General features: G+C 47.8%; 6 protein-coding genes across 10 annotated transcripts; 2 read left to right on the top strand and 4 right to left on the bottom strand.

Annotated features, from left to right (window-relative positions):
- Positions 1-544: 544 nt before the first annotated feature.
- On the bottom strand, positions 545-3,386 carry LOC135429345 (ATP-binding cassette sub-family B member 10, mitochondrial). The gene is made up of 6 exons (XM_064683617.1): positions 2,877-3,386; positions 2,605-2,811; positions 2,338-2,540; positions 1,986-2,267; positions 1,176-1,919; positions 545-1,114 (listed from the first exon to the last, which is right to left on the bottom strand). The coding sequence occupies exons 1-6, from the start codon at positions 3,253-3,255 to the stop codon at positions 815-817; spliced, it is 2,115 nt and encodes a 704-aa protein (XP_064539687.1). The 5' UTR covers positions 3,256-3,386; the 3' UTR covers positions 545-814.
- A 527-nt stretch (positions 3,387-3,913) lies between these two features.
- Positions 3,914-10,496, top strand: LOC135429407 (uncharacterized). Its single transcript, XM_064683694.1, has 7 exons — positions 3,914-4,048; positions 4,110-6,581; positions 7,679-8,235; positions 9,001-9,354; positions 9,421-9,984; positions 10,056-10,248; positions 10,335-10,496. The coding sequence occupies exons 1-6, from the start codon at positions 4,033-4,035 to the stop codon at positions 10,215-10,217; spliced, it is 4,125 nt and encodes a 1,374-aa protein (XP_064539764.1). The 5' UTR covers positions 3,914-4,032; the 3' UTR covers positions 10,218-10,248; positions 10,335-10,496.
- Positions 10,497-10,563: 67 nt separating this feature from the next.
- LOC135429412 (uncharacterized) lies at positions 10,564-12,575 on the bottom strand. Of its 2 annotated transcripts, none has more exons than XM_064683702.1 (3): positions 11,877-12,038; positions 11,452-11,806; positions 10,564-11,372 (listed from the first exon to the last, which is right to left on the bottom strand). In XM_064683702.1, the coding sequence occupies exons 1-3, from the start codon at positions 12,007-12,009 to the stop codon at positions 11,309-11,311; spliced, it is 552 nt and encodes a 183-aa protein (XP_064539772.1). In that variant the 5' UTR covers positions 12,010-12,038; the 3' UTR covers positions 10,564-11,308. The 2 variants fall into 2 exon arrangements, with proteins under 2 accessions (XP_064539772.1, XP_064539773.1); XM_064683703.1 differs by lacking the exon at positions 10,564-11,372 and adding an exon at positions 12,366-12,575 and having other exon boundaries at positions 11,448-11,806; positions 11,877-12,154.
- On the bottom strand, positions 12,508-13,685 carry LOC135429411 (28 kDa heat- and acid-stable phosphoprotein-like). Its single transcript, XM_064683700.1, has one exon. It carries the CDS (start codon positions 13,429-13,431, stop codon positions 12,736-12,738), a length of 696 nt encoding a protein of 231 aa, XP_064539770.1. The 5' UTR covers positions 13,432-13,685; the 3' UTR covers positions 12,508-12,735.
- Positions 13,686-14,438: 753 nt separating this feature from the next.
- On the top strand, positions 14,439-21,324 carry Gss2 (Glutathione synthetase 2). 3 transcript variants are annotated; one of them, XM_064683696.1, is made up of 7 exons: positions 14,442-14,937; positions 15,003-15,215; positions 18,945-19,078; positions 19,913-19,955; positions 20,126-20,364; positions 20,434-20,818; positions 20,899-21,324. In XM_064683696.1, exons 1-7 carry the CDS (start codon positions 14,779-14,781, stop codon positions 21,199-21,201), a joined length of 1,476 nt encoding a protein of 491 aa, XP_064539766.1. In that variant the 5' UTR covers positions 14,442-14,778; the 3' UTR covers positions 21,202-21,324. The 3 variants fall into 3 exon arrangements, with proteins under 3 accessions (XP_064539767.1, XP_064539766.1, XP_064539765.1); XM_064683695.1 differs by lacking the exon at positions 18,945-19,078 and adding an exon at positions 16,144-16,439 and having other exon boundaries at positions 14,443-14,937; XM_064683697.1 differs by lacking the exons at positions 18,945-19,078; positions 20,434-20,818; positions 20,899-21,324 and having other exon boundaries at positions 14,439-14,937; positions 20,126-20,358.
- Positions 21,325-21,336: 12 nt separating this feature from the next.
- Positions 21,337-22,206, bottom strand: LOC135429413 (mitochondrial fission process protein 1). 2 transcript variants are annotated; one of them, XM_064683704.1, is made up of 3 exons: positions 21,994-22,196; positions 21,704-21,929; positions 21,337-21,644 (listed from the first exon to the last, which is right to left on the bottom strand). In XM_064683704.1, the coding sequence occupies exons 1-3, from the start codon at positions 22,118-22,120 to the stop codon at positions 21,482-21,484; spliced, it is 516 nt and encodes a 171-aa protein (XP_064539774.1). In that variant the 5' UTR covers positions 22,121-22,196; the 3' UTR covers positions 21,337-21,481. The 2 variants fall into 2 exon arrangements, with proteins under 2 accessions (XP_064539774.1, XP_064539775.1); XM_064683705.1 differs by having other exon boundaries at positions 21,506-21,644; positions 21,700-21,929; positions 21,994-22,206.
- Between the last annotated feature and the right edge of the window lie 56 nt (positions 22,207-22,262).

Genomic DNA, 22,262 nt, shown 5'->3' with positions numbered 1-22,262 from the left:
GCAAATTCAGATTATCGATAACTATCGAGAGCCAAGAAAAGATCGTTTTCGTGACCGGGCACGAAAGTGGCAACGCCTGCCTGATTATGTCCAGCAAGGACTTTTCCCATATTTCGAAATTTCATATGAAAAAAAATATAAATATTACAAACAGCTGATAACATAAATGCATGTGCTTATGCATATTTTCAGCTGGTTGGGTAATTTATAGTTGCGTAACTAGATATATAAATATGTTCATTAATATATCTCAGCGCCATTATGACAAGCGAATGTTGAGCAAAGAATTTGTAATTCCCTAATGTTAATTTTTATATGAAAATATGAGAAAATTATGCAAGACAAATGCTTTGCATGCACATGCTTACACATGCAAATGTCTTAATTGATGTATGTATATAGTTTGCCAGTGTTATTATCGTTAAAAGGAAAGTCTGGCAACGCTTGCGATCGTTGTGCAAGGACTTTTGAATTATTTTCTTAACTGCTTTTCAGGTACTTGAGAATTGAAAAAAAAAAAAAAGAATTTAATAAACTTACGACATTTATGCATGTTAAACATGGGTGTAAAACAACTTATCTATTTATTTGCTATCAAAACCGCTAACTTTAACATTTACAATTTGGTTTGTTGCCTGCTTAAAAAAACATTTTGTTGCATTAACCATAGTTATCCCTAACACCTGCCTCAAGGCACAAAAGACCAGCAATCGGTGACCTTAGCCAACCGATATCGCAGTCAATATTGAGGCCTAGATAATAATAAGATTGTGAACACATGAGTCGCATTCTGGCCGCGCCTTCTAAACAAATCTTAGCTGCCCCAGTGGTCGTTGTCCTTTTGCGAGCGACTGCCGCCAAATGCCTGCTTGGAGACCAGCTCGCGGAAGGCGCCATCTTGCCGGCTCATCAGATCGTCGTAGTTGCCCTCCTCCACAATTCGCCCGCCATCGAGCACGGCAATCTTGTGGGCTTTGTGTATCGTGCTCAGCCGATGGGCAATTGTCATCACGGTGCGTCCCTCGATCAGCTTGTCCAGCGCCGTTTGCACCAGCTGCTCGGAGACGGAGTCCAGCGCACTTGTCGCCTCATCCAGCACAAGTATGGTGGGATTCTGTTCGGCATGTAAATGGGATTAGAATAGAATAGTACGAATTTGTATATTTTGCAGGCACCTTGATGAGCGCCCGGGCAATGGCCACGCGCTGCTTTTGGCCACCGCTGAGGAGCATGCCCCGTTGGCCAACGATCGTTTCGAGGCCGTCGGGCAGCTGGTTGGCAAACTCGATGACATGCGAATCGTGAACCACCTGCTGGAGCAGATCCTCGTTGGGCTCCTCGCCCGGATGGAGGCCGTATAGAATGTTTGAGCGTATGGAGCCGGAAAATAGCACCGGCTCCTGGCTGACGGCGCCGACATTGTGTCGCAGCCACTGTGGATTCAGCGTACGCAAATCGACGCCATCCAAATAGACGCCGCCCTGCTGTGGATCGTACAGACGCATCAGCAGCAGGGCCATTGTCGACTTGCCGGAACCGGAGCGACCCACCACCGCCGTCGTCTGGTTGGGCAGCAAGGTCAGCGAGAAATCGGTAAGCACTTTGCTTTCCAAACGCGATGGGTAGCTAAAGTCGACGTTCCGGAAGGTGATCTCGCCAATGGGCTTCGTTGTCGGCACATCGCCCTTGTCCAGCGGTATCGCGAACTCCCTGTCCAATATCTCCCAAATACGTTCCGATGCGCCGATGCCCTTGTTCAGGTGGCTATAGAAATTGGAGAGGCCGTTCATGGCGACGGCCACATAGCCGGCGTACAGCATAAACGCGGTCATCGCGCCAATGGTTAGCTCATCGTTGAGGACCAGGGTGCCGCCATAGTACAGCACCGAGATGATCACAAAGTTGCCCGAGAAGCCGGTCTGTGTGAAAGAGAGGGGCATATTAGTTGGCATAAATGGAATGGGAATGGGTCGAGAGGGCCTCACCAGGCCAAAGAACATGGAGCGGGCTTTGGTCTCCTTGTAGCCAATTTCTAACGCCTCGCTTAGCTTGGCATCGTAATCCTCGCACTCCTTCTGCTCGCGGCAAAACACCTTGACGGTGCGCACATTGCCGAAACGCTCCTCGGCATGCTTCATTATCTCCGCATATTTGTCCAGCTCCGAGCGGGTTATGCGCCGCACATAGCGGCCATAAACGATGGCAATGCCCGCCAGAGCGGGCACCACCAGGGCACTGACCAGCGTCAGCTTGGCCGATGTGAAGATCTGTGCGAAGTACATAATATTATAATAATATTTAACGAAATCCTCGCGGACCTGTTGGAATCATACCCACCATCATGCAGGAGCCAACGCTTATCATGGCCAGGGAGCGCAGGCCATCGGATATATTCTGACTCAGCGAGATGCCCACAAAGTAGGTGTCGTTGCTCAAGCGATTGATGAGCTCGCCGGTGCCGCGCGTATCGTACCAGCCCACCTCCTGCATCAGCATGGCGCGATACAGATCGGAGCGCAGCCTTCGGACAATGCGCAGAGCTGTGGGGGAATACGAAACGAATTACCCAAATCGATTTGCATGGGAATTGGGCTGTCCGCTCACCTGCCGAACCGAACATGTAGACGCGGGCAAAGTTGGCAAAGCCGCCAATGACAAAGATCCAGAAGAGCGTCATGATGTAGTCCCGCAAATCCTTCAGCACCGGCGCATCCAGTCCATCCTTGTTGAACACAATGTCTATGACCTTGCCCAGAAAGAAGGGTATGCTCATGGTAATGCCCGAGGAGATGATCAGACAGGTCAGGCCGACTGCAACAGGGAAACAACATGAGAGCTGCAGATTAAGCTGGAGATTCAGATTACACCGGCCATACATAAGAGCGACCACTTCTCGTTCCTGATCAGATGGATGAGACGCTTGTACTCGGATCTGGCCAGCTTGAATAGCGAGGGCTGCGCCTCCACCTTGGCCACCAGCGCCTTGCCATTCGACTTGCCGCTCAGGCAGCGTCTCACGGTGAGCACACGCCCCGCCCACCTGGAGCCGAGCAGCTGTCGCTTTGCCGCCGCCGTCGCCGGCGGCCTTATGTTAAATAGATGATGATGGGGACGCCGCAGCAGCAGCAGCGGTTGCCTCAATAGACTGTTATATATGCTATACGGGCTGACTGTCAACCTCGGGCCCGCGCAGGGCAGTTGGGAGACTCGTAATGTTGTGCACATGTGCTTCAGTCGGGTGCAGTTCAACAGCATTGTGAGTTCTATTCAAATTCTTGACTATTTCAACACAAGAAAAACGTCCAGAACAACTTTGATGTAACGCGACAAATCGCACATACATACATATGTGTATATATGTATATATCTTAAAAGAGAAATGAAAAAAAAATAAACTCGTGAATTTCGACCCCCGCACAAAGCCCACAAAACCAACCAAATCAGCTGGTCGGCTGCCATGCATCATGAAACTTTGAAGGTTGCACACAGCTAGCAAAGCGATATTAATCAGTGCTGACTAAAGTTTGTGACGTCAGCGCACACTTGATGTGCGATTTGCATCATGAAACTTTGAAGGTTGCACACAGCTTGCAATGCGACATTAATCAGTGTTGACTAAAGTTTGTGACGTCGGCGCACACTAGATGTGTGAAATTTGCACACAACTAGCGATGCGATATTAATCAGTGTTGACTAAAGTTTGTGACGTCAGCGCACACTTGATGCAACATTTATATTTGTATATATATAATTGTTTTTCTTAGAAGAAAAAAGTAATCCAATTTAAAAACGTATTGTAATTAAATACTCCTTAGCAAGAAAATATTGAATAATAAATAGAAAAATATTAATAATTGTTACTTAATGGCAAAAGGACATATACTCGACCGGCTTTATATTGTGTTACCTTCACAGCAAAAAAAATTCGATAGTGTTGCCACATCGATTAATCGATAACAGCCGATAGCGCAACACGTGCGCAACCGCAATCGTAAATGAAATTTGTATTTTGATTTTATTTGAAGCCGCAACATGGAAATAGGCGAAGGTAAGCTGCACGCCAAGCGCACAAGTAAATAAATAAATATACAATAAATATAAAATTGCAGAACTGCGAACATGGCTGCAGGACAAGAGCAAAGCGTACACGGCACGCCTGGAATTCTCAATTAAAGTCTGGCAATCTCTGGACTTCGTTTACATCAACAAGCACGAAGTCATTTGCCAATGGCTCGCCGAGACGCTGGCAGAGCAGACGGAGGCCGAGCTGCCCGTGGCACAGCTTCAGCAGCTGTTCAGCCTGCGCGCCCAGCCGGGCCTGGTGGGCGTGGCCACAAAATCGTCGCTAATTCAAGCGCTCCTCGAACGCATCCGGAAAGCTGCTCCCGAAGCTGCACAGGCGCATCCTGAACTGCTGCAGCGCCTGATCAACTTTGAGCTCGTGCAGGATGCACTGCGCGCCGACTACGAGCTGCTCATGTCCTGCTACGGCACGCTCTTCACCTGCTACGAGCGACAGCTGCTGCGTCCCGATGCACAACAGCAGGAACATCAGCAACAGCGGCATGCGGACTTTGTGCTGCCCCTGCTGCAGCAGCTGCGCGACTACGTGCAGCGCGCCCAGAATCACGAGCGCCTGCTCCAGGCCTACACGACGGCGGCGCTGCAGCCGCTCTGCCAGCTGTTGCTGCAGCTGCGCGAGCACGGACTGTGCTGCTTCGAGCAGCTGGCGGCATTGGAAGCGCAGCTCACCGAGCAGCTGAAGACGTCCAGCGCGACCAAGCGGATGTCCGAGCAGCCCCTGCATGTGCATCTGCTCCTGCTGGAGTGCGCGCTGCTCACCCATCGCTACGATCCCTCCAAGCAGCACAAGCTGATGCAATACGTGCTCAAATGGAAGCAGACGGAGACGGAGATCGAGCAGGAGCAGGAAACAGAGCCTGATACGCATCCATTGGCGCTGCTGCTGACCACACACGCGCTGGAGTCGCTGCGAAAGCACAACATTCAGCTACAGTTTCCCGACAAGCTGAAGCAAACGGCTCTCAGCTTTGTGGGCGACCATCTGTTCCTACTGCTGCGCCAGCATCGGGCGGAGCATCTGCGCGAGGTTCTGCAGCTGCTCTGCGCGGCGCTGCGTCTCAATCCGCTGCTGATCCAGCCGCATGTCTATCAGTTCACCGTCTGGATGATGTGCGGTGCGCCCAAGCAGAACGCTCTCGAGCTGCGCCTGTACTCGGAGTATCTGGTCCTCCTGCTGGACATGTGCCGGCGTCTCAGCCACACCGAGCGCTTTGTGATGCAGCTGCTCAAGTCGCTGCGCGAGTGGCTCCACAAATTCGAGCTACCCGCGCTGCCCGGCAGCGGCGGCGGCGGCGAGTCCAAGCGCAGTCGTCAGAGTCTGGAGCAGGCGCCGGAGCAGCTGGACAACGGCAGCTATGTGCAGCTCCTACTCAAATACGCCACGAACAGCTCCAGCTCCAGCTCAAGCTCAAGCTCCAGTTGCTCGGAGCGTCTGGCACAGACCTGGCCCAGCCACTCGGCGGGCGCCGCCTTCATCCGGCTCGTCAGCCAGCTGATGTTCAAGCCCTCGCTGGCCATTTGGAAGATGCTGCTGTTTAGCTTTGCCGAACTGCTCGAGCCCGAGACGAACGCCGTCCTGGCCCCGAATCTGAGCTTTGCCATCGAGCTGCAGGCAACGCTGCTCTCACAGTATCTGCTGGGCACGCGCATGGCGGAGCAGGTGCAGCATCATCAGCCGGAGCTCGAACAGCAGCGCCAGCATACGGTCCAGGTGCTCCAGCAATTCGGACGCTATCTGCTCGCCCGCGAGCACAATCGACGCACCATGAACGTGTTCCTCGAGTGCGTGGAGCGCGCGAACAGCTTCGAGCTGCTGCTCGCCTACTACTGGCCGGACGGACTGGCGCGGCCGCAACCAATTGAGGAGCTGCCCCAGCTGCATCGCTTTCTGTCCAGCGACGAGTGGGAGCTGATCCAGCAGCGTGTCCACAATTTCGGCAAGTCCCTTTGCCGGCAGCGATTGCAGCGCCTGGAGCTGCAGCTGGCCCAGAGCGGCTGGCTGCTGTTGCCCAATCGGCGCGAGGAGCCCTGCCCGGATGCACTTGTCCAGCTGCTGCCGTGGCAGCTCTCCATGCATCTGACGCGCGACCAAAAACAGCTGCGTCTGCAGCAAGCCGGCGCCGAGCAGCAGCTGGCCGCCAATCTGCCAGAGGACGCGGAGTGCGTGGAGCTGCTGGCGCTGCAGCTGCTCGAGGAGTACGCCGCCAGCCTGAAGCTGGCCAAGATCAAGGGCGCGCTGCTCACCAAACAGCTGCCCCAGGCCGAGCACGAGTCGGCCCTGGCCCAAACGCTGAGGCAGCACTGCGCCAGCAGCAAGCGGCCAGCCCTGCCGGAGGAGGCCACGCGCCACCTGGTCGAGGCACTGCAGCAGCTGCCGCTCGCCCAGCTCCAGAGCGGCATCAAGTTGCGGCTCTTTCTGCTCATCTTCACCCTCTACCAGGATGTGCGGCGCGACCAGCTGACACAGTTGGCCAACCAGCTGCTCGAGCAGCTTATCGGTGAGTTTTTTTTGGGAATATCCGACTGGCGTATACCCTGTAAGCCGCCTAGCTGATTGACCATCAAGGCACAGCTGCATTTTGCACAGTAGTTAGTGGGAAATCCGTCTGACTAATACCCTGTAACATGCATAGTGATCTGTTCCTTCTGATTGATTAACTGTGATTGATTGATGTGCAATTCATAGTCCCAATCGTTAGAACTAGATAGCTAGTTGGTGGGAAATCCGACTTGCATATACCCTATAAACTGCACCATAATCTGTTTCTCCAGATTGATTAACTCTGATTGACTGATTGATTTATATGCAATTCATAGTCCCAATCGTTAGAACTAGATAGCTGCATTTTCACAGTAGCTTGTAATAATGTCCGACTAGCATATACCCTCTAAACTGAATGTCAACTGGTTGACTTACTGACTGATTAAGTGATTGACTGATTGATGATCAATGCTCGGTTAAATTATTTCACATTAGCTATCAGACTATCAGACTGACTGACACCCTGTAACCTGCATTGTATCTGTCTCCTGATTGACTAACTGTGATTGACTGATTGATTAATATGCAATTGATGATAAATCAGTCAGCTGCATTTTTTCATATCAACTAGCAGAATATCCGACTGACTGCTACCCTGTAACCTGCATATTATTCTGTTTCTCCTGATCGACTAACTGTGATTGACCGCTTTAATTGATGGATGGCCCAAATCGTCAGAGGCAATTGTATTTTGAGCTGAATATGTCACAGTAGTTGGGTGAGAATATACGATAGGCATATATCCTATAGCTTGTATACTAAGCAGGTTGTCCTGCTTGGCCAACTGATTGATTGACTGACTGATTGAGCATCAATACACAGCTGCATAGGAGCACTTTTTATATGAGCAGAAATGATAAATGTGAAATATTTCAAGTAAGAAACTTGAAATACTCGAAAATCGTTTGGAGACTTGGTTTTTTAGGCATAACTCGAGGATTCTAATAGCTAAAGACACCAAACTTGGTATTAGGGGTCTCGTATAATTTATATAAGGAGAAACTATTTCATTTTCTTAATAACAACAATAATGTACGCTCCTCTTGCTCGCAGATCTGCTGCACTTTGGCCAGCCTCTGCCGCTGTGCAGCCACCTGCCGCAGCTGGAGGAGCTGCTGCAGCTGGTGCCCCTGGAGGGAAGCGAAGACTCGACCGCCTGGCGCTTCTATGAGACGCTCTTCGGTCGCTGCATACGCCGTCTGGCGCCGGGCAGCGATGCCTTTCTGGTCAGCTGTGCTGCGCTGTTCCGCGAGCAGGCGCAGCTGTCGCCGGCGCATTGGCGCCTGCTGCTGCTGGCAATCGAGACGCTGGCGAGCGCGACGGGCGTGCTGAACAGACGGATGCAACGGTATCTGCAGCCGCTGCTCGAGATCTATGGAAAGTTTGTGGCGCACAAGTTCCGATCGCACAAGAAGCCGCCGGCTGTCTACAAGGACTTTGTGCAGCAGACCCTCAGCGGCTATGCCATCTATCTGAGCAGCTGCATCAATCGCGCCGCCAAACAGCAGCGGGACGAGGAGGCGGCCGAGAAAACACAAACGAGCGAGTCTTCCGTACAGCCGATCGATGAGAACTTTCGGCGCATCTGCAAGATTTACATTGGACACTCGGTAGGTCTAATAACATTAACTCGATTACATATGTATGTTAACGAGACCTAACATGTTGCTGTTAACATGCGGCTGTTAACTCCATTTCGATAACATTTTGATGCCAAGCTCTGAAATTGTTCTTGATCTACAGCTGTTAACTATTATATAACGCATAGAAGCTACCAATTTGGGTCACACCTGTCGTATCTGATCGATCTGGTCACATTTTTAAATCCCATCTATCTAGCATTAAAAATGCAAGTTGTAGGAGAACTGGCGAAAATCTAATGATTGGGGCTTTTGCCCAAGAACATTACCTCGATAACATATGTTAAAGCAAGGGCTAACATTAGCTGGTTAACATGCGGCTGTTAACTCCATTTCGTTAACATTTGTATGCTAACCTCTGGAATTTGTTATTGCTTTTATGTAACACTTAAAAACTAAACTTTTTGGTCACACTTGGGGTATTTGATCGAACTGGTCACATTTTGAAATCCCGTCAGGATCCATCGTGCTTAGGCGAAAGTCTTTTGGTTGTCCAAACTCTTTTCTTGTAAAAGCTGCATTATTAGCATATGCCGTTCCCTTGAGGATATACCGTTACCTTGACCATTTACCGTTAGCTTAAGCATTTACCGTTACATTGACCATTTACCGTTAGCTTAAGCATATGCCGTTAGTAAAGCCAGCTAGAGTTAGGTTAGATTCGAATTATAACCTCAAACTTGCTTGCTCGCAACTATTATATAATTTCAGTTACTTTCTCTTCTTTTGTGGCAGCTCAATTATCGCAATGCACATGCGATACGCCTGCTGAATGTGGCCCTAACGCATCGTCAGCTGCTGCATCTGGACCAGGACGAGATTGAGTTTGTGCTGGACAGCTATTGGCGCCAGCTGAACGCGGACATTGCGTCCGAGTCGGCGCTGGACATGGCCAGCATTGAGCCGGCCGTCAAGCTAATAATTGGCTACAAGACCAACGAGGATTTTCTGCTGCTGTTGCGACGCCTCAGCCAACAGCTGGACGGGATGCAGCGGCCGGAGACGCGTGCCGAGCACACGAGCCTACAGAATGTCCTCGTGCTGGTCACATTGATCGCCAAATGCTCGCTGAGCAGCATCAAGGGCGCGGTAAGCCAAACAAGAAGAAGAATCTATCAATAAATCTTTAACTGATATTCGGACACTTTTTGCCAGATGCTCAACGAGCACTTTGAGCTGATCAGCGGCAATGTGTCGCTGCGTCTGCCGCCGCCGAGCGATGCCGCCTACTGCGGCCATGTGCTGCGCCTGCTGGAGGCACAGCGCGCCCTGGCCGGCAACCGGACCGTGCCGCTAACCGGCGAGACGCTCGACTCCCTGCTGGCCAGCATGCTGGACATCAATATCAAACGCTTCATTGTCGCCGGCGGCAGCTGGTTGGATTTCCGGCAGCTGCATTCGACGCTCGCCGAGAATTGCCTGCTGCTGTTGCGCCAGCAGGCGGCGCTCATGTCGGATCGTGCGCCGCAGCTGACGGCGCTCTGCCAGGATCTGGTGCAGTCGATTGTCTGCTATCGCAGCGAACGCAAACAGGCGCAGAGCCTGACCGATGAGGAGCTGGACGGACTGTCGGAGCTGGCGCTCAAATTGGTCACGCTCATGGCTGGCATTGCCGCTGGCCCGCAGGCGCTGGCCATGAAGCGTGTGGCGCCCTTTTTGCTCATCTTTACCATCAAGCAAATGATTGCCACCGAGCGGCCCACCACGCTCTTCGAGAAGGTAAGCGAGCGGGAGCGGGAGCGGGAGAGCGAGCCCAGTCAAGCGACTAAGTTTCTTTCTTCTTGTTTTAGGTCAAGCTGCATCTGGATCGCTTCTGCCATGAGCTGATCGGCATTTGTGATCATCGCGCCGGACACTTTATATTGCGCGCCAGCAGCGAGGCGGGCGCCCGCATGTACCAGAGCCTGGTCAAGGAGCACGACAAGTATCACAAGTTCCGCGGCAAGGTCTAGGCAGGAACAACTCGCATTTTTCTACTCTAAAGTTAGTTGGTTTTTTATTATTAAATATTAATAAATGTGATTTACATGAAATAATTGCAAAATCTTTTTTCGGTTTCTGCTTTACAGTGCGCCCCATTTCTGGCAGTCAAGCGTTGTGCAGTGCGGCCCATTTGCATTTAAGAGCTTGACTTGAGAGGGAGTACTTCGGTTGCGCCTTTTTTTTTCTACTCTAAAGTTAGTTGTTTTTTTTATTATTAAATATTAATAAATGTGATTTACATCAAATAATTGCAACATCTTCATTGTTTTGTTGTGTTCGTACATTTTTGATTTTGTTGTGTTTGTTTTGTTTTCGTTTTGTTTTTTTTGTGTGTGTGTAAAAGTCTCTCTTTTTGAACTGTGCCCATGATTTAAGCTTGCGAGCAGGCAACACAGCCTAAGGCAGTCGGCGAGAGCTTTACAGTGTGTTGCAGTGCGCCCCATTTTGTTGTTGTTTGTTTGCAATCAAGAGTTGTGCAGTGCGGCCCATTTAAGAGCATTTAAGAGCTTGACACAGTGCGCCCCATTTTAGCAATTAGACGAATTCAGACATTTCGATGTGTGTTCTTTATCGTTGGATTCCATTTGATGTGGATTTAGTTTTGTTTTGTTTTGTTTTGTTTGGTTTGGTTTTGATTTGATTTGAATGATGATTTGATTTGAATTGAATTTGGATTGGAAATTTGTTGTTCGTGTTTGATGATTGCGTTTCAATAAGCGTGCGTGTTGTGTTTTGTGTGCGTGAAATGTGTTCTTAGCTCGAACTGTGCCTGGGAAGTTTCTTTGGCTTCAAGGCAGCTGCACAGCTTTTATGATGGTTAGCGACATTGGCAAAAGATGTTGTTCGTATATATATATACATATATAAATTATTTGATGATAATGAGTCCTTTTCTACTGGTTACCATGTTTTGTACTTGTTTCCATTCTATATATCTCTGGCTCAATATTTGATAATTCATGTATCAGGTAGCGTTCGTGTGCGTCTGTGTGTGTGCGCGAGTGCAAGCCTTGCTTGTGTTGGTGTTGTGTGTGCGTGTGTGTGGGTGTGTTGAGCCTTTTTAGGCGACAAACATTTGGCAGACCTCGCACAATGGATGTTCAGCTTCCTCCGGACGATTGCCGCTGCACAAAAATAAAGTGAAAATAATGTTAGATGGCAACGCTGTCAATGGTTTCGAACAAAAAGGGGGGCAGCACTTACAACAGGGTGACACAGGTGCGGCAAATAAATTGGCTGCACTCGACGCACGAATAACCGCACTCCTCGCACAAATCGAACGTACAATTAACGCAAGTGCCGCGTATAAGAGTCGGCCGCTGGCAGCAGGTGGATAGACGTCGCTCCAGGCCCGGATTGGCGACATCCGGATTCATGTCGCGCAATATGATATTACCGTCGCCAATCAGCTGATATTGTTCGCACAAATTGTGCGAACTGGCGGCAACCGGCGCCTGCAGCTGCTGCTGACTGCTCGCCTCCTCTCTGGCGCTGGCGCTCTCCTTATTATTGGCATCCATATTGGCGGCGGCCTTGAACAGCATCTTGGTCGTTTTGTCTGTGCCCAGAAATCGCTAATCGTATCAATTTCAATTTGTCAAACTATATTTGCCCATTTTTGTACGCACCGTGCACCGCTTTCATTTTCTCTGGATCGCGCGAATCGTTGATTTTGTCATTTACCCAAACCTTGCTCTGGGTCGCATTATTGTTACTCTCATCGTCATCGGAGCGCATGCGTTTCAATGGTTTGCCTTCCATTATTTTGGTACAAAAAAAAATTACAAAAAAAAAAAAAGCCCTCTTTTTTTTTCTTTTTTTGGTTTTCTTTTTTTTTTTGTTGAGAAAAAAAAATTGTTCTCTTCTTTGAACAGCCGGCTGCTTGTTAATGTCACTGCTGCTGCAACTGGAAAGACTGATTTATTGATGACAGAGAACCCGGCTGCCAGTTGTTGGCCAGTGCTGCATTTCGCAGCTGACCCGAAAAGTGTTGGCTAATGGCCGCCGATACAATCGATAAGTGACAATGGCTATCGAAGCGCACGCATTTGCAACACTTTCGTTTCGTTTCGCTTCGTTTCGTTTCGTTTTGTTTTGAAATTCTTGTGTGCACTCACTTTGGCAAATCCGCAGTTCGGAAATTTTAGGTATTCATTTAACCTATGCTTACACCTGTTGCATCCACCGAAACGCAGCTTATGTGTGTGTGTGTGTGTGAGTGTGTGGGTGTGTGGTTGTGTGTGTTGAGATACAAAAGAATTTTGCTTAAGTTTTTATTTGTTTTATTATTCGTGTAGGTAACTCAAAATTTACAAATCGAAATGAACTTGAAATGAAATCGAAATGACTGAAGGCTGGATTATATACAATATATTCTATATATATATGTATATGTATATGGGCGCCAGCAATCCCGAGCAAGCCTACTTTGATTTCAAATTAATTTCATTAGATCGCCTTTTCTTTTTATTTTCTTTTCTTTTTGTTTCATGCCTGCATGCTCACATTTCGTTTATTTCCGTTGCGGCCCTTTACAAATTTACTGAGATGCTCGTTGTCGGCGTTGGACTTCTTCAGGAAATCTGTGGTGCCGCCCGTTGCTACCGATTTGTGCTTGTTCGTCTTCTTCTTCACGGATATATCCGACTTGGACGTTGAGGGCGTGGCCTCCTGGTAGCTATTGCTCTCCTTCCTGGCAGCCAGACGCTGCTCGGCGGCGGCTTCCCGCTTTTTACGCACCAACGCCAAACGGGCGAGATCCGCGTTGGCCTCGCTCGTCGTCTTCTGATTGGAGCTGGAGCGCGGCTTTTCTTTGGCGCGCTCGCGACGACGCTTGTCCACCAACGGATCCTCGAGTAGCCGGCTTTTGGCTTCGTCGGTTAGGAGTGCATACTTTTGGGACTTCTTGATCGGACGATTCGGATTGGAGATCTCGATCAGGCCCTCAACGGCTCCGCCCAGCTTTTTGCCCCTTGTCATCCCGTTGCCGCTCTCATTGTCTTTGTCATTGCTATTATCGTTGCTGTTATCGCCATCGAATATGGCCTCATCGATGCTCTCGTCCAAGTTGTTGCCGTCTATTGATTTTAGACTCCCTTCCAGCTCCTGCTCGCGTTGCAGTTCTTCAACCGGAGTAAACTGGCGGCTGCGCCCCTTGTGGTTTAAGAACTTACCGCGCGGCATTGCTTCCGGGACTGTTTCGTTTCGGATTCTCTTCTAAAACGGCCAGGAAAGTTAAACTTGCGTTCCGGATGGTTAAGATTTTATATTTTTTCTTTAATTTACAAGTTGAACAGCTTGACAGGACGAATCGAATTGCAAATGAGACCTAAAAACGACACAGCTTAAGCACTTCCAACCAAAATAAATGATGTTTTTCCCAAAGCTAGTTAAGAATTTAGCTGTGAGCAAACGCATTCAATCAATTTGAATTCGATAAGAAAAAGTGCATTGCCCATCGATATGCATAATCGATAGCACATTAACAGCAACTGTTCTTGCTCAAATGAGCTGTTAACGCTCATTGAACCAATTTGGTTAATGCTTGAACCAAAAGCTGCAAGATAATGTCAAATTTTTATTTTCTTTTAGTATCTTTTGAGTTAAAAGGTGAATACCTTTTCATTTCCATCTTCAAGTGAATACAAAGTGAAAATTTAATACTGTAGTAGATATGAAATGAAAGTGAACCAAGTAAATAAATTTGTTATATCAATATAAATAAATAAATTTATAAATGTTTTTATTTTCCATTTTTAATGCATCTTAAATTAATTCTAAAAACGTATTTAAATATTTCGCTCGCTCCTGCAGGAGGTTGCTTCGTATCGAAAATGTTCCGATATATCGAGGCGAAATCAAGTTAACAGCACCGGCTCATGACAGGGAATTCGACGGCTCCTTCTAACAGAGCACTTCAATTTTTAACTTTTAATAGAACCGAATTCCTCTAGCAGATCACTCCACCGTTTAACAGAGCCGACACCTAACAGAGCTGTCCGCCGTTTAACAGAGTCAACACCGTCTAACAGAGCTGACACCTAACAGATTTCTCCAGCGTTTAACGAGTACTTCACCGTTTAACAGAACTGAAGTCTGCTAACAGAGCACGTTCCCGCGTTTAACAGAGATGACGTCTTCTAACAGAGACTCCACCGTTTAACAGAACTGACTCGCCATTAAAAATCTGAAATAAGTTAAACTATCGTTAATCGACTGTGCCGTGAGCTGTAACATTTTGTGAAATTCAATTCCCAAAGCATTCGAGTTGAGCAAGCGGCCCCACAAATTCCACGTACAGTAAACACAGAGACGCGTATGCATGCAGCAGCAGCAGCGGCGGCAACAGGTAGCCACAACAACAACAATAACAGCAGCAACAGCAGCAGCAACAGCAAAACCGAACGCACAGCGTGACATTTGCAGCAACAGCTGACGCGGACGACAACAGAAGAGCAAGAGCAGAGACAACCAATCGAATTGCAGTGCACAACTGGCCTAGCTACTTAACTGATTTAAGTATTTGGAGGCATGTCTGTGGACGATAATACGCCCGTATTGCGTGGCTGCATCAAATTGCCGCTGGACAGGGACGAGCTGGTCGAGGTGACGTCCAAGGCCAAGGACTATGCGATTATGCATGGCGCTGCGATGCGTTCCAAGACCTCCTTCAGTCCGGACTCGCTAAATGTGAGTGTGTTGTTCTTTGCAAAATTGCTGCTGCTGGCGTTGCTCAACACTGGTTTTGATTACAGTTTGCGCCCTTTGTGCTGGTGCCCTCGTCCTTTCCGCGCAAGGAGTTCGAGAAGGCGATCGCCCTGCAGCCGATCATTAATCGCCTGATGCACAATGTGGCCCACGATGAGGAGTTCATAACCACAACGCTGGCGGAGACAATCAAAGTGGATGAGTTTACAGCGAATCTGTTTAATATCTATCGCAAGGTGCTCGCCCATGGCTTTACCCAGGTGAGACAGCTTATGTTCGTTTGCAATCCATCTCGACCACGACCACGCCCATCCAACCCAGCCCATTGTCAGCTTCATTCGCAGCTCATTGGCATATTTGCACCACATTCACATCCACATCCATTTCGGCACCATGTCCAATATCCAGCTTTAGGGCCCAGGCTGCTAGTGCAGGTGTTAGTGGTATTTCTCGCTTGCTCTTCCACTCTCTCTCCCACTCTCCCTCCCAGTCTCTCTCTCTTCTTGCTCTATCTCTCTGCTCATATTCATAAACGACATTGGCTCGCTATCTTATCGCCACATCATAAATCCCATGGCCAAGGTAGCCCCATCGGCTAACAGCTAATCTCAAGCGTTGCCACTTGATTTATGCGCACATCCTGGACTCGAGCACATGGCACCTGCTGCTGCTGCTGCGCTGCCGCTGTCGCTGCTGCTGCTGCTGCTGTTAATCACAACTGATTTCGATATATTTTTTAATTTTCCTTAAATTTATTAGTTTTTTTTTTTTCGCTTTCTTTCTCTCTCTCTCTCTCTCTCTCTTGTGGTGCTGCTCGTTGTTGTTATTGTTGTTCTCGCTGTTGATATGGCCCAGCTTAATGTTTTATCTATCCAAACTAAAAATAAAAAAAAAAAAACAAAAGAAAATTTACTCACGCATTGATTTGACATTTTCTGCTTTCCTCCAAAAACCAAAACCCAACCTAACAAATTGCGCAAAAACCGATTTGAATCGAACCAAAACAAAAAAACCGATTCCGAAACCGAAACCGAACCGAATATCACATCTTGTGTTGCTCGTCTTATCGTAATCGTTATCGTTATCGTAATCGTATACCGATTCACACTCTCACACACACACACACACACACACACACACTCTCGCACACACACACACACACACGCACACACCCATTCGCCACCAAAGCGCATTTCGTTGGGCATGCTGCGCAGCGATCTGATGCTGGAGTCCCGCTGCCCGGAGCTGTCGCCCCTGTTGGACTCGAGCGCTGGCGGTGGCGACGACGACGATGTGGATGCGGATGTCGAGGAGCAGGAGCAGCGGCGGGCAAACGACGCAAAGGCGAAAACCAAGGCCAAGGGAAAGTCGGCCAAAGTTGGCGGCCGCACTTCATCGGCCTATTGCTGCTGGAAACAAGTCGAGATCAATACGATAGCATCGGGTTTTGGCCATTTGGGACCAGCAAGTAAAACCATACAAAGGTGCTGTCTCACTCTCTCTCTCTCTCTCTCTCTTTCTCTTACTCTTTCTCTCACTTCTCTCTCTCTCTCTCTCTCCACCTATATATATCTCCATCATATATACACTCGCATTGCCTGTATATGCCGAAGCCTAACCAAAGCCATTCACACACAAATGTACACACACCCAGTAACACACACACACACACACAAATATTCGAAAAATAATCCATAGATCAGCTCTAGAAACAGACAATTTACAGAAACTTGGGCTGAGATACTCTATAAGATCTACATAGACTGAACGAGTACTCTGAGTACGAGAACGAGTACTCTAAGTACGAGAACGAGTACTCCAAGTACGAGAACGAGTACTCTAAGTACGAGAACGAGTACTCTAAGTACGAGAACGAGTACTCTGAGTACTCTGTAGAATAGATGGGTATACTCGGAAACCACAGCTCTCTACGCCCTATTGATTGATCCAATATTTCAATACTAACGAACAAGGGCAAGATATAGACTTGGCTATATCTAATCTCAGTGTGTTTGAGATCCTATCTAGCCTAGAAATATTTCAGATGGTTACCCCAGGGACTATATAGCTTTATGAATTTGAAACTTAATGGTTTAAATAATATTAATCAATTGATTTTAATTTGTCTTAAAATAGTCGTACGACCACGTGAAGTAGGCCTTTAATCGCAAGATAGCATAAAATAAAAATGAAATAAAACTCTAGAAAGATCTAAGATTATTTCACAAGCAGGGCAATTTAAATGTTGGGGTTTTGCATGAAGAGTTTATTTCCGAAGTGGGCTGACAAATCATTCGGTTTACAAGCGATAACAGACCAAAATCGGCTAATTACTTGGGATGTGGTTTGTGAAAAAATGACTCGACTTTGACACGAACCTTCTTGTTTACTGTTACTCGCTCTATTTATATACAATACATATGTGTGTATGTATGTGTGTGTGTGTGTGTGTGTGTTTGGGCATGTGTTATTTCTTATCCTGGCAATGCTAATGCGAACAGCCAGCTAAACTTTTATTATGTCCATGATTCATGTACAGCTAATGATTATTATTATTAATATATGATTTACTTTATGCATTTATATAGCTGCATTATATATAATTACATGTTTGTTTTTGAGTCCTTGAATTGTTTTTCGTAGCTGTTGATTGCTTGCAAAACGCTGAAAAAAAAAAATGTTTTTATTTCCCCGATCCTCGCCCAGCGCCCACCGCCCAACGCCCAACGCCTACCGCCGCCTGCTCGTCCAATCCAAAAAAACGACCCGCTCCGTCTCGCCCCGCCCCGCCCCGCTCTGTCTCGCCTGCTAAGCTTGCAATGCTTTTCTCTTATACTTAGCCTGACATCTCTTCTACATCTACATATATCTATTTATGCGTATATATTAACCGTACTTCCTCTTCCAGTGCATTTGTGCAGCATATGTATATGAGTTGTGCTCCTTCTTACGTTCTTATAATTTTTGTCCGTCCCCCCCCCCCCTCTCTCTCTCACTTTCGTGTTGTCGCTCGTATTGTTTTGTTTTACAGTTACAGTTAAAAACTGGTTAAATTAGCTGTGTCATTCAATCAGCTGAGTCTTATCGCTAGTTGCCAGCTATTAAATGACCGCAAAAAAAAAATAAAAAGAAAAAAAACAAACTCTGTAGAAACCAAATGAGTTACGCACACAACTATGAACACTCGCACACATACACACACACACACGATCCCGCACAAACCCACACATATACGTCATGCAATGAGTCGTGCTCAGATTTCTGTTTATGCCTAGAAGTTCCTAAGAATTCAATTAAAATTACCAAGAATTTGTAACAATAGCAACAACAGCAACATTTGCGTAGCCTGTAGGGAAACAGATCTAAGGGAAATTCTTTAGAAAGAGTAATATTTCGTTTCAAGGCAATTACAAATGTAATCCTGAACACATTTTCTGGCACAATGCGGCATTGTGCATGCGCGTGTGTGTGTGTAATCTATATACGATCGCTGCTTGGCTGCACACACACACACAGACTGACACAAGCCTGGCGCTTGCGTGCCTTGCCAGACATTCATAAACCGTTACATGAATTCACCGAATCAACAAATCGAAACCGATAAATCGTATCGATAAGCATTGCTTTCGCTTCCATTGCTCTCTCTCTCTCTCTCTGTTTTTCTCTGCCTCACACACACACACACAGACACACTCGGCGCCTTCGGTTAGCGTTGCCCGCTCTCTATTTGATAAACAGCTATCAGTATTTTGTTGGTACTATTTTTTAAAATTAAACACATTATTTTCATTTTGGTTTTTTGTTACCGTTTTACTTTTAAATACAGAATACCGTTTATAAAATAATAAGAAAAAAAAAAACATCTAAATATTAGCTAAGATTAGTTTAGGCTAAGGGCTGCTGCTATGTACTACTTGATTAAGCAGCTACTGTACATATACCACACACAAAATATATATATATATAATGTATAACGATCATAATTGCAGGCTTATAGCGTCGGTCTATTACGTTCTGACTATTTGGCTCACGTGTACGAGGGCTGTGCAATAAAGCAGGTTGAAATCAACACGGTTGCCTCCAGTTTCGGTGGCATTGCTACACAATTGGTGCCTCTGCAGAAGTATTATGCGCTTTCTCTCTCTCTCTCTCTCTCTCACACACACACACACACACACACACATGCACACTTTCTCTATATTTCTCTCACATACACACTCCCATCACCCCTCAATTTAGCACACTGTTTATATAATGCACTATTTTTTTTAGTATAGTTAAATTTGAGCCTGTTTCAAATTCCGTTTGAATATTAAGTGAAATTTCGTGCCAACGGAATTCGACACAGGCTTGACTGCACACACACAGACACACCCACACACACACACATACACATACATAGCAGCACGCACTTCAGTACAACCCTTCCCCACCCCCCCCCCCCCTCACCGCCCCCACTCACTTGTAATTACAAACCACATTTGGCCCATTGAAGGTCCGCGCCTGCTCATCAAACTGTAAATGGCATGCACTTGCACTCGCACTCTCTCGCACTCTCTCGCTCTCAAACTCTTTCATATGCTATCTGCTTTTACTCTTACTCTCTCTCTCTATCTTTAACTCTCACACGTACACTCACATACACACACACTGTTCCCGCTCCTTCTCTCTCACTCTCTCTCTACACACTTTTTGGCTTTTGGTTATGGCTTTGACTTGAGCTTTGTGATGCTATTCCAAAAACCGTTCCCCGCACCCCGTTTGTAATCCCCGCTCTAATTTTGCCTGCTAACTTACTTGTATTGTACATAATCCCCCTTTTACTAGTCACTTTTGTTGTTTGTTGTTGTTCTTGTAAACTCTCTCTTTTTGTTTTTTAAGTGTACAAATTACTAATTTGTTTTTCCTTTTGCCGCCGCCGCCGCCGCCGTCGCCTCCTCTTTCAACCTGCCCACAGCTTCGTTCTACGAGAACTGGGCCATGCCGAGAAGCTGCAGCGCGTGAGTATTTATTATATGTATATATTTATACAGTGAAAGCTCCAATAATGAGCCAGCCAAAATGAAGCCCAGTTGAGCTTTCACTGTAGAACCTTTCCTCTGCAGCTCTCTTATATATTCCCTCTCCTTCTCCCTCTCTCCCTCTGTCTCTCTCTCTCTCTCTCCGGCAGATGCCCAAAAACGATGCGCTGGCTTGTCTGTGCATTGGCATGGTGAGGGCGTGGGATATATACGCCAAGCCGCAGGCTGTCATCCTGTTCATCATTGAGGATGTGTCCTACAATATTTGCGATCAGCGATTCCATGAGTTCTACATACGGGAGAACTATCCGCACATCAAAGTGCTCCGCCGCACGCTCACCGAGGTGCATCGCGAGGGCAAACTGGGCCAGCACAAGGAGCTGCTGCTGTGCGTATAAATCTCGCCAAGATCGTGACCGGACAGCTTTATACTCTCTCTCTCTCTCTCCCGTTGCAGTGGCAGCACCGAGGTGGCCGTCATCTATTTCCGCGCCGGCTATGAGCCGGCCCATTATCCGTCGCAGGGTGAGTGGGATGCGCGCTACTTGATGGAGACATCGCTGGCCATCAAATGCCCATCGATACAGTATCATTTGGCGGGCACCAAGAAGGTGCAACAGGCGCTGGCACAGCCGTCGGTGCTGGAGCGTTTCATCAACGATCCGGAGGAGATGAAGGCCGTCGGCAAAATCTTCACCGGCCTCTATTCGCTGGACGACAACGAGGCGGGCAACGCCAACTATGAGATGGCGCTGCGCACGCCCGAGAAGTTTGTGCTGAAGCCACAGCGCGAGGGCGGTGGCAACAATGTCTACGGCGTGGACATTCCCGACGCACTGAAGGTGAGTGGCATGTGATCTCCTCTCCCTCCATGATCTGCATAATCATCTGAAACTGAATCTGTTTTGTGGCTTCCTTGCAGCGCATGTCACGCGTGGAGCGTTCCGCTTGGATACTGATGGATCTGATACATCCGCCGCTGTCGCAGGGCTATATGGTGCGTCCCGGCGGCGATATGCCGCCCCAGATAGTCGACATGGTGTCCGAGCTGGGCATCTTTGGCGTCGTCATCGGCGATGCCGAGCACATTTTCCACAACTACCAGGCGGGCCACATGCTGCGCACAAAGCTCTCGACGGCCAACGAGGGCGGCGTCGCCGCCGGCCTGGGCGCCCTCGATAGCCCCTATCTAATCGACTCCGATGATGAGGATGGCTACTTCTAGACGACCCGTTAGACCGTTACGCATGCCGCACGCCCTTTCGGGCGTATGTATTAATAGATATACCCAGCTATTTTTGTAATGCGCGTAGAATTGTCATCGGTGCAATAAATTCAAATGTAAATACGTCCAGATCTGTTAATATGGAATGCCAAGCGTTTATCAGTTGTCCAATATGATCAAATACAAAACTTCACTGGTTATAAATTTAAAATGAAAAAACCGTTGGAATGCCCGAATGGACACCGTGTGCAAAATAGTCCAGGATTGGCGCCTTGTTTGATCACCGCACCATTTTGCGGTAGGTGGCGTCCATCAGGCGATCCACCATGTGGTCAATGGGATGCACTATCAGGGGTATGCTCGCTAGTCCAATGATCGTCGGCAGCGTCTTCAGCACAATGCTGGGCGACTTTCTCAGCAGGGATCGACTGATCGCGGTGATCCTAAAATGGAAAAGCTTAATATACGCAAGCCGGGGTTGCAGCAGGCGCAGCTTACCTACCGATTAATGGTCAGGCCAGGTATTATGACAGAGGCCAGCATTTGCCAGGTGAAGACATCGGCGCCCATCAGCAGCACCTCGCGATCGGAGCCGCCAGCCATTTGATGGCGCAGCGCCTTATCGAATGTATCTGTGCACACATAGCCAATGGCCATGCCATAGGATGCGGCCACAAATGACCTGGGCACCAGCGGACGGAAGGCCTCGCCCACCTCGTTGCTGTAGCCTGGAGATGATGGCAAATAGCTGGAATAGTAATATGGTCAGCAGCCGGTGAAGGTTACTCTCACCCATGTATCGTATGAAGGTGTGCCGATAGATGTCCAACTCTTTCTGGTCTGTCTGCATTTGGTGAGCCTGCTCCTTCAGTTTTTCGATGCGTGGCTGGTTGGCCTCTGTGGTTTCTGGCTCAGCCATTGCTAGCAAATTGTTTAGTGCAAGCGTATGAGTTGTTTAGTTGCGTAATGACAAATGAAATTTCAATTGACAACATTTCAAAATTTCAGCCTATGCATATATTATCGTTGTTATCGTAACGCACTTTCAACAGTCTGGCAGC

This window comes from Drosophila montana, unplaced genomic scaffold, assembly GCF_035044405.1.
Source record: "Drosophila montana isolate Dmon_TW-CO22-7 unplaced genomic scaffold, ASM3504440v1 contig_2666_1, whole genome shotgun sequence".
Taxonomy (NCBI): domain Eukaryota; kingdom Metazoa; phylum Arthropoda; class Insecta; order Diptera; family Drosophilidae; genus Drosophila; species Drosophila montana.
Note: the sequence above shows the minus strand (reverse complement) of the source record. Positions and strands in the feature narration are given on the sequence as shown.

Excerpts from the sequence above, each read along its gene's own strand:
- LOC135429413 (XM_064683704.1), bottom strand. The coding sequence starts at position 22,120 with ATGGCTGAGCCAGAAACCACAGAGGCCAACCAGCCACGCATCGAAAAA. Across the intron at positions 21,930-21,993 it reads CACCTTCATACGATACATGG|GCTACAGCAACGAGGTGGGC; the intron begins GTGAGAGTAACC and ends CATCATCTCCAG. Across the intron at positions 21,645-21,703 it reads CCTGGCCTGACCATTAATCG|GATCACCGCGATCAGTCGAT; the intron begins GTAGGTAAGCTG and ends TTTCCATTTTAG.
- LOC135429411 (XM_064683700.1), bottom strand. The coding sequence starts at position 13,431 with ATGCCGCGCGGTAAGTTCTTAAACCACAAGGGGCGCAGCCGCCAGTTT.
- Gss2 (XM_064683695.1), top strand. The coding sequence starts at position 14,779 with ATGTCTGTGGACGATAATACGCCCGTATTGCGTGGCTGCATCAAATTG. Across the intron at positions 15,216-16,143 it reads TCGCCCATGGCTTTACCCAG|CGCATTTCGTTGGGCATGCT; the intron begins GTGAGACAGCTT and ends TCGCCACCAAAG. Across the intron at positions 20,365-20,433 it reads CAGCACAAGGAGCTGCTGCT|TGGCAGCACCGAGGTGGCCG; the intron begins GTGCGTATAAAT and ends CTCCCGTTGCAG.
- LOC135429412 (XM_064683702.1), bottom strand. The coding sequence starts at position 12,009 with ATGGAAGGCAAACCATTGAAACGCATGCGCTCCGATGACGATGAGAGT. Across the intron at positions 11,807-11,876 it reads GAAAATGAAAGCGGTGCACG|ACAAAACGACCAAGATGCTG; the intron begins GTGCGTACAAAA and ends TTCTGGGCACAG. Across the intron at positions 11,373-11,451 it reads CGCACCTGTGTCACCCTGTT|CGGCAATCGTCCGGAGGAAG; the intron begins GTAAGTGCTGCC and ends ATTTTTGTGCAG.
- LOC135429407 (XM_064683694.1), top strand. Across the intron at positions 8,236-9,000 it reads AGATTTACATTGGACACTCG|CTCAATTATCGCAATGCACA; the intron begins GTAGGTCTAATA and ends CTTTTGTGGCAG. Across the intron at positions 9,355-9,420 it reads TGAGCAGCATCAAGGGCGCG|ATGCTCAACGAGCACTTTGA; the intron begins GTAAGCCAAACA and ends ACTTTTTGCCAG.
- LOC135429345 (XM_064683617.1), bottom strand. The coding sequence starts at position 3,255 with ATGCTGTTGAACTGCACCCGACTGAAGCACATGTGCACAACATTACGA. Across the intron at positions 2,268-2,337 it reads GCGTTGGCTCCTGCATGATG|ATCTTCACATCGGCCAAGCT; the intron begins GTGGGTATGATT and ends TACTTCGCACAG. Across the intron at positions 1,115-1,175 it reads TTGCCCGGGCGCTCATCAAG|AATCCCACCATACTTGTGCT; the intron begins GTGCCTGCAAAA and ends CATGCCGAACAG.